Raw genomic sequence first — 14,482 nt, 5'->3', positions numbered from 1 at the left:
ATGATTCTAAATTTAAAATACTTATTCAAAAAAAAATTGATCAAGACAGTTATTGTCTTGATCTTAATCATGCATGGAAATATAACTTTTCAAATCTGAAAATATTGCAAATAATTTCGAGAGTATTTAAAAGGGGCACTGAAAAATTTTTCATTAATAATACATTGAGGAATTTAGAAACATTAGTATTTAGTGTATATGTAACCAAAGATTTAGCATTTAGTTTGAGTAATTTGAGCTTATTTAAAAATTTGAAGCATTTACGTATAAGAGTCCTAGGAGATATAGATTTTTATATGTTTTCTAATGATTGTTTGAATAATTTGGAATCGCTATTTACATGCTCAGGTATCTCCAAAAATTTGGAAAAGCTTAAACATTTAAAACATTTGAGGAGATTATCAGTGGAAATCAGTGGAAAGGAGCAATTGATGGATCTTATTAAATTGGATGTACTGAGAAATTTGGAATATTTAAGTATTAATTGTATAAAGAAAGAATTTCCAAAAGAATTTTTTGAAGAATTGGGTAAAAATGAGAATTTGATTGAATTGGAATGTGCATTTTCATCTTACAAAGATATTGAGTTATTGCAACAGTTTAAACCACCAAAATTGAAAAAACTTCAAATTCTTAAAAGTCCATCCTCTTTCTCCAGCATGATGTTTAAATTACTTTCGAAATGGAATGGAATTGAATGGAAAGTTATTCACCGTTCTTCTCCACACTTTATTGCTCAGAAATTGTGCCAATGTAGCCATTGGTGAGGACATTATTCACAAGTTTGATGGAACCAATTGCTTTAACTGCTCTTGGTGTTGGTAGGAAGATACCATCGTCTAGAGCTCCAAGAGTAATCGTTTCGTCCATACTTTCGAATGGAGGAATTTTTGGAATGGTCAATACTAGAGTTTGAGGATTTTCCAATTCCAATTCCAAACCTTCTACGTTGATTGCATAGGCAATGACTGGAATGATTGTATCATCCCATCTGGAAGTAATAGATGAGGATGTCATTGAAGAAAGAAAGTTAACTATAGTGTCGCCACTTTCAATCTTTGAATTGTCGAAGGAATATTGATCGTCTAGGATGCTAATTATCAAACTGACATTTCCATTCACCAAATCAGAGAGATTGATGCTTTCTGAAGGTGCTGACTTGCTGTTGGCTCGGAACGAAAATTTCACTGTAATGTTTTCATTCTTTAAGGATTGAATATTCAATTGACCAGACATTTCTTGTATAGTTCTGGTTTGGATTGATTGTACAACAGGCTCTATTCTCAAATAAATAGATCCAATATCAACTAGTTCGTCATTGGAATATTCTGAAAATCCAAAAACTTCAGAGCTATCACTTCCACTCATCCACATTGAATTTTCCTTTTTGAAATTGGTTGGAATTGATTCATCGATGAAGAGATCTGAAATTCCGTCTGTTTTGATTGAAATGCCAGACGAATTGGATAATAGTTGTGTGAAATTCAATAATGCAACAAATGGTGAGCTGGTTGAGTATTTCAAAGTGAATAGATTCGTACTTGAAGGAGTTATATCATAAACATCTACTAGTTCAAGACCTAAATACATAGGACCAAAATTGCCACTAACATCAAAATAGAAATAGTTAGTTTCTGAAGAAATGCTTTCATCCAAAGTAAAAGTAGCAGTCAGTTGACTCAATTCTCCAAAATTATCAATGCTGAATAATTGACCATGACTCATTCTAATGTTTACATCTAAATTAGTATTCTCCTCAACACCCTCATTGTTAGATGAAACGTGTAAGTGGGATAATTTCATACCATCAATTAGTTTTCTAGAATATTTCAATCCAAATTTGATTGGTGTATCAAGTAGTAAGGAAAGGTCATTTCCACTTAAGTAGTTGTAAATAGGATAGATATTAACTGTTCCTTCTCCAATAAATTCCAATCTGATTGGATAGTTTTGAGTGGTGACATCTATTAAGGAATCTTCTCTAATGGAAGTAGAGTTTGCAAACTTAAGTTGGCAACCTTCAGAAACTGCGAATGAAAGGTAATCAGGATGAATCTCTTGTTCTTGAATTTCGATGAATCCTCTTTTCATTTTAATAGTCTTTCCAATGTCTAAAACAGACCTTTCCAAATAATAATCTATAAATACGGGTTCAGATAATTCTTTGGTGAATCTAACAAAGATTGAAGAGGTATTTTGAGTATTAAATAGTTCATACAATGGGACATAGACCTTCTTGTCAACTGGATAGGTCAATACACTGCCATATTGAACTGTAGCAACGTTGTCGTATGTCAAATTAAAAACCAAATATTGTCCATAGTCAAGAACATTGTCATCAAGTTGAAATTCGTACTGAACCAAAGTAGTATTCTGTGAAATATTCAACATTTTCATATCATCACAACATGAAACCACTTGTTTGTAATATGTTGAATTAGTGCTTGATTGAATTGCCTTGATTGATCTCGTGGATGTTGAGCTATCCTCTGATTGACCATCATCTGTTGGAGGAGCAGGTTGAGTTGGCTCCTTAATCCAACAACCAGATAATGATTTGATTTTTCTTTCATTAATAAATGTCCAATCATGATCACGACCATCGAAAATAGTCCACTTCTTTAGTTTCATTCTTCCAACGTGGAAACTACCATCCATTCCCCAAGAACTTTCATAAGATAACTTGCATCCATCATCTGCTGGATTCAAATACTTGCCGCCAACTTTGATCCATGGTTTAAATTTCATATCCAAAACCAATAATCCATAAACGTCAATTCCCAAAACAGGAATTAAATAAAGCTTAATTTCTAAACTAACTTCTTGTAATTTAAAGCTATATTTCAAATCTTGACCCTTGAATGATTTAATCCAATTGAAATGTCCTCTCCTCTTATCATAATTGAATCCAAATTGACCTTCTCTTGAAAAGGAAGCGGCAACATTAAATTGAATTTTTGCTTGAACTTGTAATTGACCTTCCAATGCAAAATTTACATTTACAACAACTGGAATTGCTAGAATTGTAAACTTGATACTAGTAATTTTCTTCTTTTTCAAAATTGTAAAGTCTTTTGTCTTTTCAAATTCAGCTGTCATTGTCAAATTAGCATTCAATGCATTGTCAAAGTGAACTGATGCAGCAGCTCTATTTGGTTTACACCATCTAAAGTTAATTTCCATTGTAAACCGAACTGTACTGTAGAAATAACAATTACTGCAGACATATTTGAAATTTCCTTCTTGATTTTCAATGGATGGATTTCTGGCAGTTTTTCTATCTCTATCCCAATTAAAATTGACAATATCAAAAGATCTATTGACACTCCAACGTTTGTTTGGCGTTGTTTGAGTTACAGAGCTCGATTCAGGTTGTTTGACACTTGGATTATGAGTTTGAAGTTTGATGTGTGTGAAAACTTGATTAAATTCAATTGTTTTAGTATCTACCACATAGACAATTTCTCCATTTTCAGTTTTCACTTCATGAATATTTTCTGCCAATCTGTACAAAACTGGTTCATCAGTTGGTTGACCAATTTCACATTCAAAATCGTCCATACTTGAAACTAATAATGAACCAATCTTGATATGAGTATTGGTATGTCTGGTCTTTCTCACTTTCAAGTAAAGTCTGTCTTTGGAACATCCAATATCTAACACGTCAGGATGCATGTCTAAATTGACAGTGTCAAAAGTCAATGTAGCGTCATAGGCAAAGAATTGTTTGTTATCCTTATTGGACAATGAGCCATCAGGTCCTATGAGTCTTTTACTTGTCATTTTGGTATGAGATTTAATTCTTTCCTTGGCTCTGATGAAAAATTGTTGGTCTGACATTTGGCGTTTCATGTGAAATGGCTTTCTAGAAGCAAAATACGTAGTAGCAGTCTCCAACTCATCCCATGCATTAGTACAGGATGCAAATACACTAATACAAAGCAACAAAATCACCGCTTTGAGTGCTGACATTTTTTAATAAACAAGATGACATGTTAATTTCAGGTCACATATTCACATGGGTTGAAAATTGACATGTTTTTATTATGGTAGTGAAGTAGGACATTTCCATTCTACTAATCCAATTAGATTCTTTTATAAAGAACAGTAATTTCAACAATATAGTACACACAAGTTGACTGTTTACAAAAATATTTAACAAATTTAACAATGTCACTGCAATCCACCAAATTGCACTTTTTCAACTCTAAAAGTGCAATTTTCACAAGTTCATCCAAATTTACAAAAAAAAAATGATTCCACAACAACAACAATCATCACCCCCAACCTCAGAAAAAGATCATACAACAACAACAACAACAGAAACCTCATCATCACCATTTATTGTGGGTGAAAGTGTTGGAGAGCAAGGATGGCCAATTATTGAATGCTTGGATCAATGTTTAAAATCCATCGGAGATGCTAAGGAATTTAATGTAAATAATGATGGAAGAGGTTTTATTTATATTAGTTATCGGAGAGTGACTTCTACAACGTTTCCTTCACCCATCAGAACGATTGATGATTTAATTAGGAGGGAAATTAGAGGATTGGCCTTTGATAGTGCATCTGGAAAGCTTGTTTCACGTTGTTTGCATAAATTCTTCAATGTTGGAGAGAAGGAAGAGACGAATATGAAGAAAGTGCAAGACAAGTTGGAAGAGAGTGTTAAATTGAGTAAGAAGATGCATGTTTTGGATAAATTGGATGGAAGTTTGGTAATTCCAATATTGGAAACGATTGAGGTGAATGGAGAAATGAAGAAGAGACTCAGATTTAGAACTAAACAAGGTTTTGGACATAATTCCACATCTAAAGGATGTGAAAAGTACATGTATGGGTTGAGAGAAGTTTCCAATGAGGAATATGAACAATTAATACCAACAGTTGATCAATTTTTACAGAATTCTTCACAATTTCAACTCAAAAATACAGTCCGATTCTGTTTGGATTATATTGAGAAAGGATTTACACCAATTTTTGAATTCTGCTCACCAGATTACAAGATTGTAATTATCTATGATTCACCACAATTGAGTTTGATTGCTATTAGAGATACCATTAATGGTGATTATGTTGAATTTGATGAAATGACAAATATTGCCAACAAGTACTCGATTGATTGTGTAAAATCAACCGAATTTCACTTCCAAGAAGATAAACAGCATTCAATTGCAGAGATTATTGCTGAAATTAAGAAAAAGACAGATTTTGAAGGATGCGTTATTCGATTTTGGAATGGTGAAATGTACAAGGTAAAATCAGATTGGTACAGTACTATTCACTTTAAGAAACAACGATTGGAATTCAACTACATCAATGAATCTCACTCATGGTGGTTAGTTTTAGAGGGAGGAATTGATGATTTGATTCCAATTCTAAACACTGAAGAGGAAAAGGAATATTTAAAAACATTCAATGATGAACTGTGGAATGTCATTGATCAATTCTCTGAAAGAACACTGCAACGTGTTAAGAAAATAATGGAAGAAAATCCAACTCAACGAGAATTAGCCAACTACATCAATAAGAACATTACCTCAAACACCCTTAAAAAACTCATGTTTGACATTTCCAGACACATTAATGAAAATAATCATGTCAAATTAATTGTAGACGTTGTTCTCAAGTTTGTGAGTCAGAATAAGGTTGAAGAGGCAAAACAATTCCTTGAAGCTCCGACTCTTCAATACAGAAAACCACAAATCAACACCAACGGCAGTACTTCTAACTTGGAAGAGGAATAAAAGAAAGGAATTGTCACCTGTAAAAGAAGATTACTCACTTTAGATTGTTGGAAAATTTACATTTGCTAAACGAACCTCTAAACATCACTAGGTCAACTTTGTAGCAAGCCTAAAATAGTATTGAAAGGAAACATCGAAATTTCCCAATAAAAACTATTGTGTTGATTACAAGAAATAGACAACAAACAAAATGACCAGATTCATTCTTCTATTACTTGCTCTTATTGCAAGTATTGCTCTAATCAATGCTCAAGCAACAAGTTTAACCTTGTCACCTTCTGGATCGCAATTAAATGCCTGTCAAACAAATTTGACATTGACTATTAATCCAACTATTGCAATTGCTCCAAACTATACTCTCATCTCAAGATCCTACGTTTGGATTGTTAATGTTTCCAATATTTCCACTCCATTACCTAATTCCATCAATTCAGCTTCAATTGTTGTAAACTTGAGAACTCTCCTCACTCTTACACAATACACATTTGGAGTTCAAATTATTGATTTTCTTAGATCTAATACTACCAATTCTACAATTTCTCAATTCGCTTGGGCTCCAAATGCCATCGGTATTACCAATGGAACTTTGACAAGTGGTACTCCTCAACTTCCAATCTGTTCCACTTCATCTAATCCTGGAAATAACAATCCAGGTAATTCCAACAATGGAACTATTGGTGTTGGTGCTTCTATTAAGAATGATGCCTCTTCTCCAATTGTTTATGGTGGTGTTTTGTATCATGTTTCTTCATCGGTTGCTGTTTTGGTAATGATTGGTTTCTTGATGATGCTTATCGATTCCATCTTTTATTAAATAGTTATATATTAAATAGTTTTGATTATTCGAAAGCTCAATTTTCTCTCTTTACTCGTCTTAATTAAATAATCCAATCATACCACTTTTTAGGTATTTGCTCTTTGGAATTGACCAGAGATGTTGTTTCTTCATTGATCGATGGAGAATCCTGTAATTGCTTCATTCTTCTCTTTTGGTCAATTGTTTTAACAATTCTCAAAATTCCATAAAAGAAAGTTCCAGCAATAATTAACGATCCACCAGTAATATGTGACCATGTTGGTTGCAATACTTGAATATTCCAATTTCTTGGTACCAGATGAGTTACACTAATGATAGTATATAAAGCAACTTGTGGAAATATCATAAATTGTTGAATGATTCCAACACTGAGAGCTTTTGAGTAAACTGTCAAAGATAGAATGGAACCTTGGAATAGTAAGGTGATCAATACTCCTCCCAAGACCATTACTAACATATCCAATTTTGTAAATAATATTTGCCATACTGTTACTTTGGCATCTGCAAATGGAACAATAGTTTCCATTGCCAATGCTGGAATTACAATAAATAAAGTTGCCATAAACATTTTAACCATGGTCATTTCCAAAAGTCCCATTCTCAAATGTTCATACTTTTCCTGTCTCGCCACAACAAATCTCATTGAAACAAACATGATACCAGTACAAAGAGCAGATGCCAAATTAACAATCACAGCAGGAATATTAGTTGTCTTGACCGACCATCCAAGTCCAACATCCAAACTCAATAACACTGCTCCAGCTGTCACTAATAATGCAAATAATACTTGCAATAGAGATGGTCTTTCAGATCTCAATAAAAATGATAAAATTATTATCCAAATAATACTCGTTGTCCTCAATAAAACATTTACATTAATAGAAGCCTTATCCAATCCCAAATTACTCAATACTATAACACAAGCAAATAGAAATGCAACCAACACAAGCTCCTTACTTTCAAAATGTCAAATTTCATCCTCATTCAACTTACATTTTCAAAAAGAATTGCTTCAATCCACCACTAAACACAAAATAAGGATGAGGTAAATCCAATAATTTAGTCTTGATTATCCAATTTAAAACAACTGCCACCAGTAAGCAAATCGAAGTTCCTCCAACCTGTATCAACGATGATGTTACTGGATAGTGAAATCCTCCTCGCGATCCAAATCCTGCAAATAAACTCTTATTATACAGTGGTAACATTAAATCGAAAATTATAAACATGCTCGCAAATATTAAAGTTAAATAAATTGATGATTTTCTAAAGCCTTTAGGAGAATCGGAAGTTGTAGAAGAAGCATATGCAACAGTACTATTAAAACTCTCAATCATCACATTCTCATCAAATCTAACCTGTCTGAGAGACGGAGAGGATTGTAGTGAAGACATTTTTTTCTTTTTTGCTCTTTTCTTCTCAATCTTTAGGAGTTCTTATGATGGAGTAATTGGAGGAGTTTCCTAGAAGAGTTCCGGTCAATGAAATACATGTTTGGATGGAATAGTGTGTTGCTATTCACATTCTATGATTGTAAAAGCTTCTTTTTATTGAACTTGTACAGTAAGAATGAGAAGCATTCAACCTCCTTTTAATTGGGGAGTGAGATGAATGATATCACCATTCTTTAAGCCAGTATCGATTATTGAGGAATCGTCTGGGAGAATCTTTCCATTATATACTAATCGTAGATTGACAATGCTAAATCCAATCTTTTCCTCAATGAGTTTCTTCAAATATATTATTTTATCTGAATTTTCCAAATCAAACTTGAGGTAACCTCCTGATAATGTTCTGACTTGTATTTGCATTTTTTTTTGATGTTTCGTGTCATGCATACACCAAAGTTCATGTTGAGAACTCATTACAAAAATTACAACAAAAACTTATTTGAAAATTGAAATTGTGCCATCAGTACTTTCACACAAATAACAATATCCTGTTTTTGGGTCAATTCTCACTCCATACAATCCAATCTTGAACCCAAAGCAAATGATTTCAACATGTTAAGCTCTCTATCAAACACAAATACGTTAGAGGAATTAGTAACAAAAATTCGGTGGCTATCCTCGTCATAGAATATTGAATAAAAACTCTGTCCCTCTTTTGGTGATACCTGTTTTTTTGAAGACCTTGGAAAATTAAGGCTCCTCAAACAGTAGTCTGAGCAAACAATGAACAAATCATTTTCCTTAATTATCAAATTTTGAATTTTTAGACGAATGGTGTAATGAAATAATAGCTTTTTTGATTGCAAATCAAAGAAAATCAAATTATCACCCCGACCAACAACCAATGCATTATGTACTTGTGAGACTAACATCCAAATAGTAACCTGTTGGCACTTCTATTCTGCCCACCAATTCAAAATCTAGAGAAAATATTCTATGAGAGGGTTCTCGGAATTTCATGATAACCAATTTCATAGTCATGTGGTTGAAAATCCATCAATGTTAATACAATCACGTTTTGTTCTTCTCTATTATTATTCTCTTACACTAAATAGTGGAAGAAAATAATTGTTTCCACACAATTAAATCCTTGTTATTAATTCTTTGGTAGCACAGATGATGAATTCGTCATTAAACAAATAACATTGTTCTCTGCTGAATGTTGAGCAGGAAGCTTGTAGAAATCCGCGCCATGCAATTTTTTAATAAAAATAAAAATTGTTTTCAAAAATTTAAAAAAAAGCAAAAATTGAACAAAATGTCCTCCATCGCTAGAAAGAGAGTTATGGAAGAGAGAAAGAACTGGAGAAAGGACCACCCTTATGTATGTATTGTTTTGAGGTGTAATTTAATATCGATATATAAAGAATATTTTCTTCCGATCACCAAATAATTAAATTGATTTTAATGATGACAATAATTGACAAAATTGTGTGATGAAAATTAACAACAACAACAATAACAGGGTTTCTGGGCCAGACCTCAACAACAAGAAGACGGAACAACTAATGTAATGGTATGGAATTGTGGTATCCCAGGTAAACCAGGTACAATATGGGAAGGAGGTGAATATAGATTAGATATTGAATTCCCTGATGAATATCCAGACAAGCCTCCAAAGTGTAAATTTGTACCACCACTTTTCCATCCAAACATTTTCCCAAGTGGTACTGTTTGTTTGAGTATTTTGAATGAAGATAAGGATTGGAAGCCTTCTCTCACTGTCAAACAATTACTTTTAGGTATTCAAGAATTGTTGGATAATCCTAACGAAAAGGATCCTGCTCAAGCTGAACCTTTCCATCTCTATGTCACTAATCGTGAAGAATATAACAGAAGAGTAAAACTTCTTGCTGCTAAGTCAAAACCAACCCAATAATCCTCCTAAATATTAATATAATTATAATAATAAATTAATTTCTAATTTAAAAAATGGAAACAATTCAAGTGAGAGAAAGAATTGAGGAGAAAGTTTTAGCCTTTGTGAGGGAATTAGTTTCATCACCATCATCTGATATTCCGAATGAAAAAGGCTTCTTGCTGAAAGATCTGACCAAATATCCATCAACATTTATTTCCAAGTTTCAGGTGATGAATTTAGTGTATCAGTTGTGTACTTTAAACAAATTTTCAACCAAGAGAGATTTGTATTATTGTAACAAGCCTATTCTAAAAGATCAGACACAACTAGATTCCATATTGAAGGATTTATCATCAAGTTGGCGAGTTAATAGGCATGATCTTCATATTGTTCCTCAATCGAAGGGAGAAGTTTGTGGACCAATTGCTTGGAAGGAAATCTCATTGATTGATATTGAAAATAGAGGACAACAACCAACAACAACTATAGTCAGTGCTTCTAAAGGGTGTAATCTTCCTTCGATTCCTCATTTACAAATTGTAGAGTTCTCTATCCCTGTTGAAGTAGATAAGGTGATCATTGTTGAAAAAGAGTCAGTTTTTCAAGTGTTGAAAAGTCAAGCAAGCAGTCTCAAAGATACATCATTAATAATCACATCTAAGGGATATCCTGATGTTCCAACAAGAGATTTTATTGTAACACTAACAAAGCAAGTAGCAAAATATCAAAGGAGAAGTTTGAATATTTTCACACTCACAGATGGTGATCCTTATGGAGCTGAAATTGCCAATGTTTACATGAATGGTTCGTTATCATTTGAAAATGAGAAGGAGAATCTGACCATCCATAGTTGTGTAGACTCCACCGAAGATTGGCATTATTGGGTGCTTCAAACTTGTTCCAGAATGTCATGGATTGGAGTTCATTTGAATGATTTTGACAATGCTCCTCAATTGATTTCAAAGTGGAAGGATTGTTGGATGCCTCTGGAAGAATTGGATTTGAAAAAGATAAACTCTCTAAACAACACCCAACTTGAATTGGATGACACTGTAAAAACTCAAATTAATTTACAAAAAGATTTAAATTACAAAGTCGAAATAGAGGGTCTCAATCATTTGGAGATTGATTATTGGGATTATATCACAGCAAAGGTAGAACTACATTTAAACGTGTTGTGAATATTACCGCCAATTTTTTATTAATTTGAAACTAAAAAATTTCACAAATGACCAGAAGGAGAGTTTCTTCCTCATCAGAATCATCGGAAACAGACAGTGACTATTGTGAAGCTTACGGTTCCGATTTTTATGATGATTGTGTTCAACTTCATGCTGATACCATTAAAACATCAGACAATTTACAAGAATTTATTTTGGATGCTCAAAACAAGGGAGGAAGTAAATTTACGCAGTGTGGTGCATTGGACAGCGATTTTGGTTTACCAGGTTTGCAACTCAAGTTGGATAATGAACAATTTAAAACAATTGGATTTCCATTGTCGAATGGGAGTGCTTCAGAGCTAATTCAATTTTGCAGTAAGGCACCATATGGAAGAGGAGAGGATACAATTTACGATGAAAATGTTAGAAAAACATGGCAATTAGATCCATCAAGATTTGAAATTACAAATCCAACTTGGGATGATTTGATTGACGGTTTAGTGGATAATGAAATTAGGGATGGCTTGGGAATTAGTAAACATCTCAGACTCTCAGCTAATTTATACAAGCTATTAGTATATGAAGAGGGAGGTCACTTTCAATTTCACAAAGATTCGGAAAAGGAAGAACGAATGTTTGGAACACTAGTTGTTCAACTTCCTTCGGAATATAGTGGAGGTGAAATAATAGTTAGACACGGAGAGGAAGAGGAAGAATATGATTTTGCATCTGTTTCTAGATATACTCCTCACTTTATTTCTTTTTATGCAGATTGTGAGCACATGATTAAGAATGTAAATTCTGGTTACAGAGTTTGTTTGATATATAACCTTTGTTTTTCAGGTAACAAAGAAAGTAAGCCAACACTTAAAGGTTATGAAGAATTAGCCAAAAGACTTCAACAAATAGTTTCTGAGTGGAATGCTGATGCAAAAGATGTTGACACTCTCTACAGAATGTATGTATTTCAGCACCAATATTCTCAAAAGAGTTTGGATCCTGAAAATCTTAAAGGTTCTGATTACAATATTTACGATATTCTGGAAAGGTATGCTGAGGAATATCAAGACCTTGTTTTAGATTTAGGAATTATGGAGAGGAAGGTGGAAGGTTTTGACGATCCAGAAGTATCACTCGAGTATATTTTTGGATCCCAACAACGTAAAATAGACGTTCCTTTCAGAAGTGTTGTTTGCAAGTCTGCTCTGTCTTCCATGAAACTATTCCACAAGTCCATTAACGAAAATACTGGAAATGAGGGGTCAACAAAAGAAAAGCAATACAGAAATGCATGTCTAATGATTTATCCAAAGAAGTGCCAACAAAGAATTTGCCTCAAGTTTGGATTTTCATTTTGTAGCAAAATATTACCTTCATTCATAGAGTCAAACTCTAGAGAGAATTCTATTGCATTTGTAAAGCAGATGCTGGCCAAGAAAAACATCTACTTATGGGGTGATGAAGAAAAAGTTGTAATTCAATCTATTATTCAGCTCAATGATGTCGAATTGGCAAAACTGGTTATCGGAATAGACCAAAAAAGTTTATCTTCTCTTATTTCTCATTTTACAATTGAACCGTTTAGAGAAACTATTAGCGAAAATTTATGTAAAAAACGATATATGAAGGAATTTATTGGCTCTCTAATTGAAATCAATGACGTGCCGTTGATACAAATGACAATGCCAAAGTATTCTGTCAATAAGTATGACCATTTATACGATAGCAGCTGCTTTGAAAAATTAATAATACTTGCACAAAAATGTACATATTCAATGCATTCAACAGTAGTAGAAAATATTGTGGAAGATTATTATAAGTATGCCAGTTATAAGGAAAGTATTACAAAGTTGATAGACTTATTGAAGGACACCTCAATCTATGAGAAATTGATTGTAAAAGAATTGGCTAAAAACTCTATTCCAAATCAAAGAGGAAGAGGTTCTTATGAAAACAAAGAGCTGGACCTTCCATTGATAATCAAAATTGCAAATCAAATTGGGGTTGAAAAATTGAAAAATCTACGTTTTTCATTCTCTAAATGGTTGACAAGTGAAAATTGTTTGAATATGGTGTTATCAACAATGAGTTGTAAACCTCTGAGTGAATTATTGATAGAATGGATGTTATATGACCATCGAGATTGTTTCCTTGATTTGAAATTCGCAACTTCCTTCATTCGAATGCTCCATAACCATTCATGGAATGATTTTATTACTAGAGCATGCCGCGTTGTTCTTAGTGTTGCATCAGAAGAGAATTATAGCACCCTAGTCGCTCCACTCATTGAGGTTGTTTCGAATATTATGCCTAAATCTGACCAGTTAGATATCCTACTGAACTGGAGCATTGATTTAATTGATGATGGAATTAGAACAAAGAAGTTCATTATTCCCCTACCAAATTTTTCTGTGAAATCTAGTATTTCATGTATTTGTAGTGACTGTAAGATTCTAAAACAATTTTTATGGTCAGAAACAGAGAGAACTTGTTCAATCACTGGCCTAGTTAAGGAACTTTCACACATTGAATCGATGGTTGCTCCAATTAGGGAAATACAGAAACAAAGAGTTCAGAAATCAATTATTTTAACAAAACTTGTGATCTCTGAGAGACTTGTGAAACAGGCAACCGAACTTAACAATGCAGCTAAAACTAAACTGGAATCTTTATTGAAAAAGAGAAGAACCCCACCTGAAGAGTCAACAGATAATAATTCGACACTTCAACTAGAAGTTGCTCCCTCATCTTCAATTGAACCACCAAACAAAAAGTCAAAAACGGATGCACCAGAGATTATTTGCATTGATGATTAAGTGACAGTGATTCTCATACAATAGATAAGTGTGGAATAAATGAAATGGACTATTTGAGAAGTGATCAACAACATTTACGATTATTCAACTTGTTACAAGATACTGAAGCTTACTTGAACATATAATTGGCTCAAACAATTACTATATGAATAGAATTGTAAAACATATTTCAATTACAATTGACACTTATAGCAGTGCAACCAACCTGTCCATGACCTACCCATTAATATTCAATAGATTCTTGCACAGATCTCATCCAAACAAGGTGGTAAAAATTACCACTATATTTAACATTCACCCACTCCACAGCAGTTAGAAAATAATAATTTAGTAACCTAGTGGTCGTCTTATTAAGGCCCAATTCAAATCAAGTAGGTTGGCCATCCTTAAATGGCTGTAATAATAAGCGTAGCATGAGAGATTCTCCTATCCTATTTGTAAATGCAAGCTCTTATTTTGAAAGAGTTCCCTCAACCAACACTCAACGATTTTTAACAGAAGTTTACATTACATGATAGCGCTAAAAATTACAAGGATCCATTTCACAAACAGCTTCCTCCACTCTCCTGTTGGGAATCTTAATTTCCCATACCAACACCAATAACTTCAACGACCTTAATTGTCCTT

General features: G+C 33.2%; 6 protein-coding genes across 6 annotated transcripts; 4 read left to right on the top strand and 2 right to left on the bottom strand.

Annotated features, from left to right (window-relative positions):
- Window positions 1–729: 729 nt before the first annotated feature.
- On the bottom strand, window positions 730–3,972 carry NAEGRDRAFT_69374 (uncharacterized protein; the record flags this gene model as incomplete). Its single annotated transcript, XM_002675286.1, has 1 exon — window positions 730–3,972. One exon carries the CDS (start codon window positions 3,970–3,972, stop codon window positions 730–732), a length of 3,243 nt encoding a protein of 1,080 aa, XP_002675332.1.
- Window positions 3,973–4,253: 281 nt separating this feature from the next.
- Window positions 4,254–5,747, top strand: NAEGRDRAFT_50279 (uncharacterized protein; the record flags this gene model as incomplete). The annotated part of the gene is made up of 1 exon (XM_002675376.1): window positions 4,254–5,747. The coding sequence occupies one exon, from the start codon at window positions 4,254–4,256 to the stop codon at window positions 5,745–5,747; it is 1,494 nt and encodes a 497-aa protein (XP_002675422.1).
- A 190-nt stretch (window positions 5,748–5,937) lies between these two features.
- Window positions 5,938–6,561, top strand: NAEGRDRAFT_69372 (uncharacterized protein; the record flags this gene model as incomplete). Its single annotated transcript, XM_002675375.1, has 1 exon — window positions 5,938–6,561. The coding sequence occupies one exon, from the start codon at window positions 5,938–5,940 to the stop codon at window positions 6,559–6,561; it is 624 nt and encodes a 207-aa protein (XP_002675421.1).
- A 64-nt stretch (window positions 6,562–6,625) lies between these two features.
- On the bottom strand, window positions 6,626–7,958 carry NAEGRDRAFT_69371 (uncharacterized protein; the record flags this gene model as incomplete). Its single annotated transcript, XM_002675285.1, has 2 exons — window positions 6,626–7,376; window positions 7,558–7,958. The coding sequence occupies 2 exons, from the start codon at window positions 7,956–7,958 to the stop codon at window positions 6,626–6,628; spliced, it is 1,152 nt and encodes a 383-aa protein (XP_002675331.1).
- A 1,315-nt stretch (window positions 7,959–9,273) lies between these two features.
- Window positions 9,274–9,894, top strand: NAEGRDRAFT_69370 (uncharacterized protein; the record flags this gene model as incomplete). The annotated part of the gene is made up of 2 exons (XM_002675374.1): window positions 9,274–9,339; window positions 9,481–9,894. 2 exons carry the CDS (start codon window positions 9,274–9,276, stop codon window positions 9,892–9,894), a joined length of 480 nt encoding a protein of 159 aa, XP_002675420.1.
- Window positions 9,895–9,947: 53 nt separating this feature from the next.
- Window positions 9,948–13,855, top strand: NAEGRDRAFT_50278 (type IIB DNA topoisomerase; the record flags this gene model as incomplete). The annotated part of the gene is made up of 2 exons (XM_002675373.1): window positions 9,948–10,983; window positions 11,136–13,855. The coding sequence occupies 2 exons, from the start codon at window positions 9,948–9,950 to the stop codon at window positions 13,853–13,855; spliced, it is 3,756 nt and encodes a 1,251-aa protein (XP_002675419.1).
- Between the last annotated feature and the right edge of the window lie 627 nt (window positions 13,856–14,482).

Source organism: Naegleria gruberi (assembly GCF_000004985.1).
Source record: "Naegleria gruberi genomic scaffold NAEGRscaffold_34, whole genome shotgun sequence".
NCBI lineage: Eukaryota > Heterolobosea > Eutetramitea > Acrasida > Naegleriidae > Naegleria > Naegleria gruberi.
Note: the sequence above shows the minus strand (reverse complement) of the source record. Positions and strands in the feature narration are given on the sequence as shown.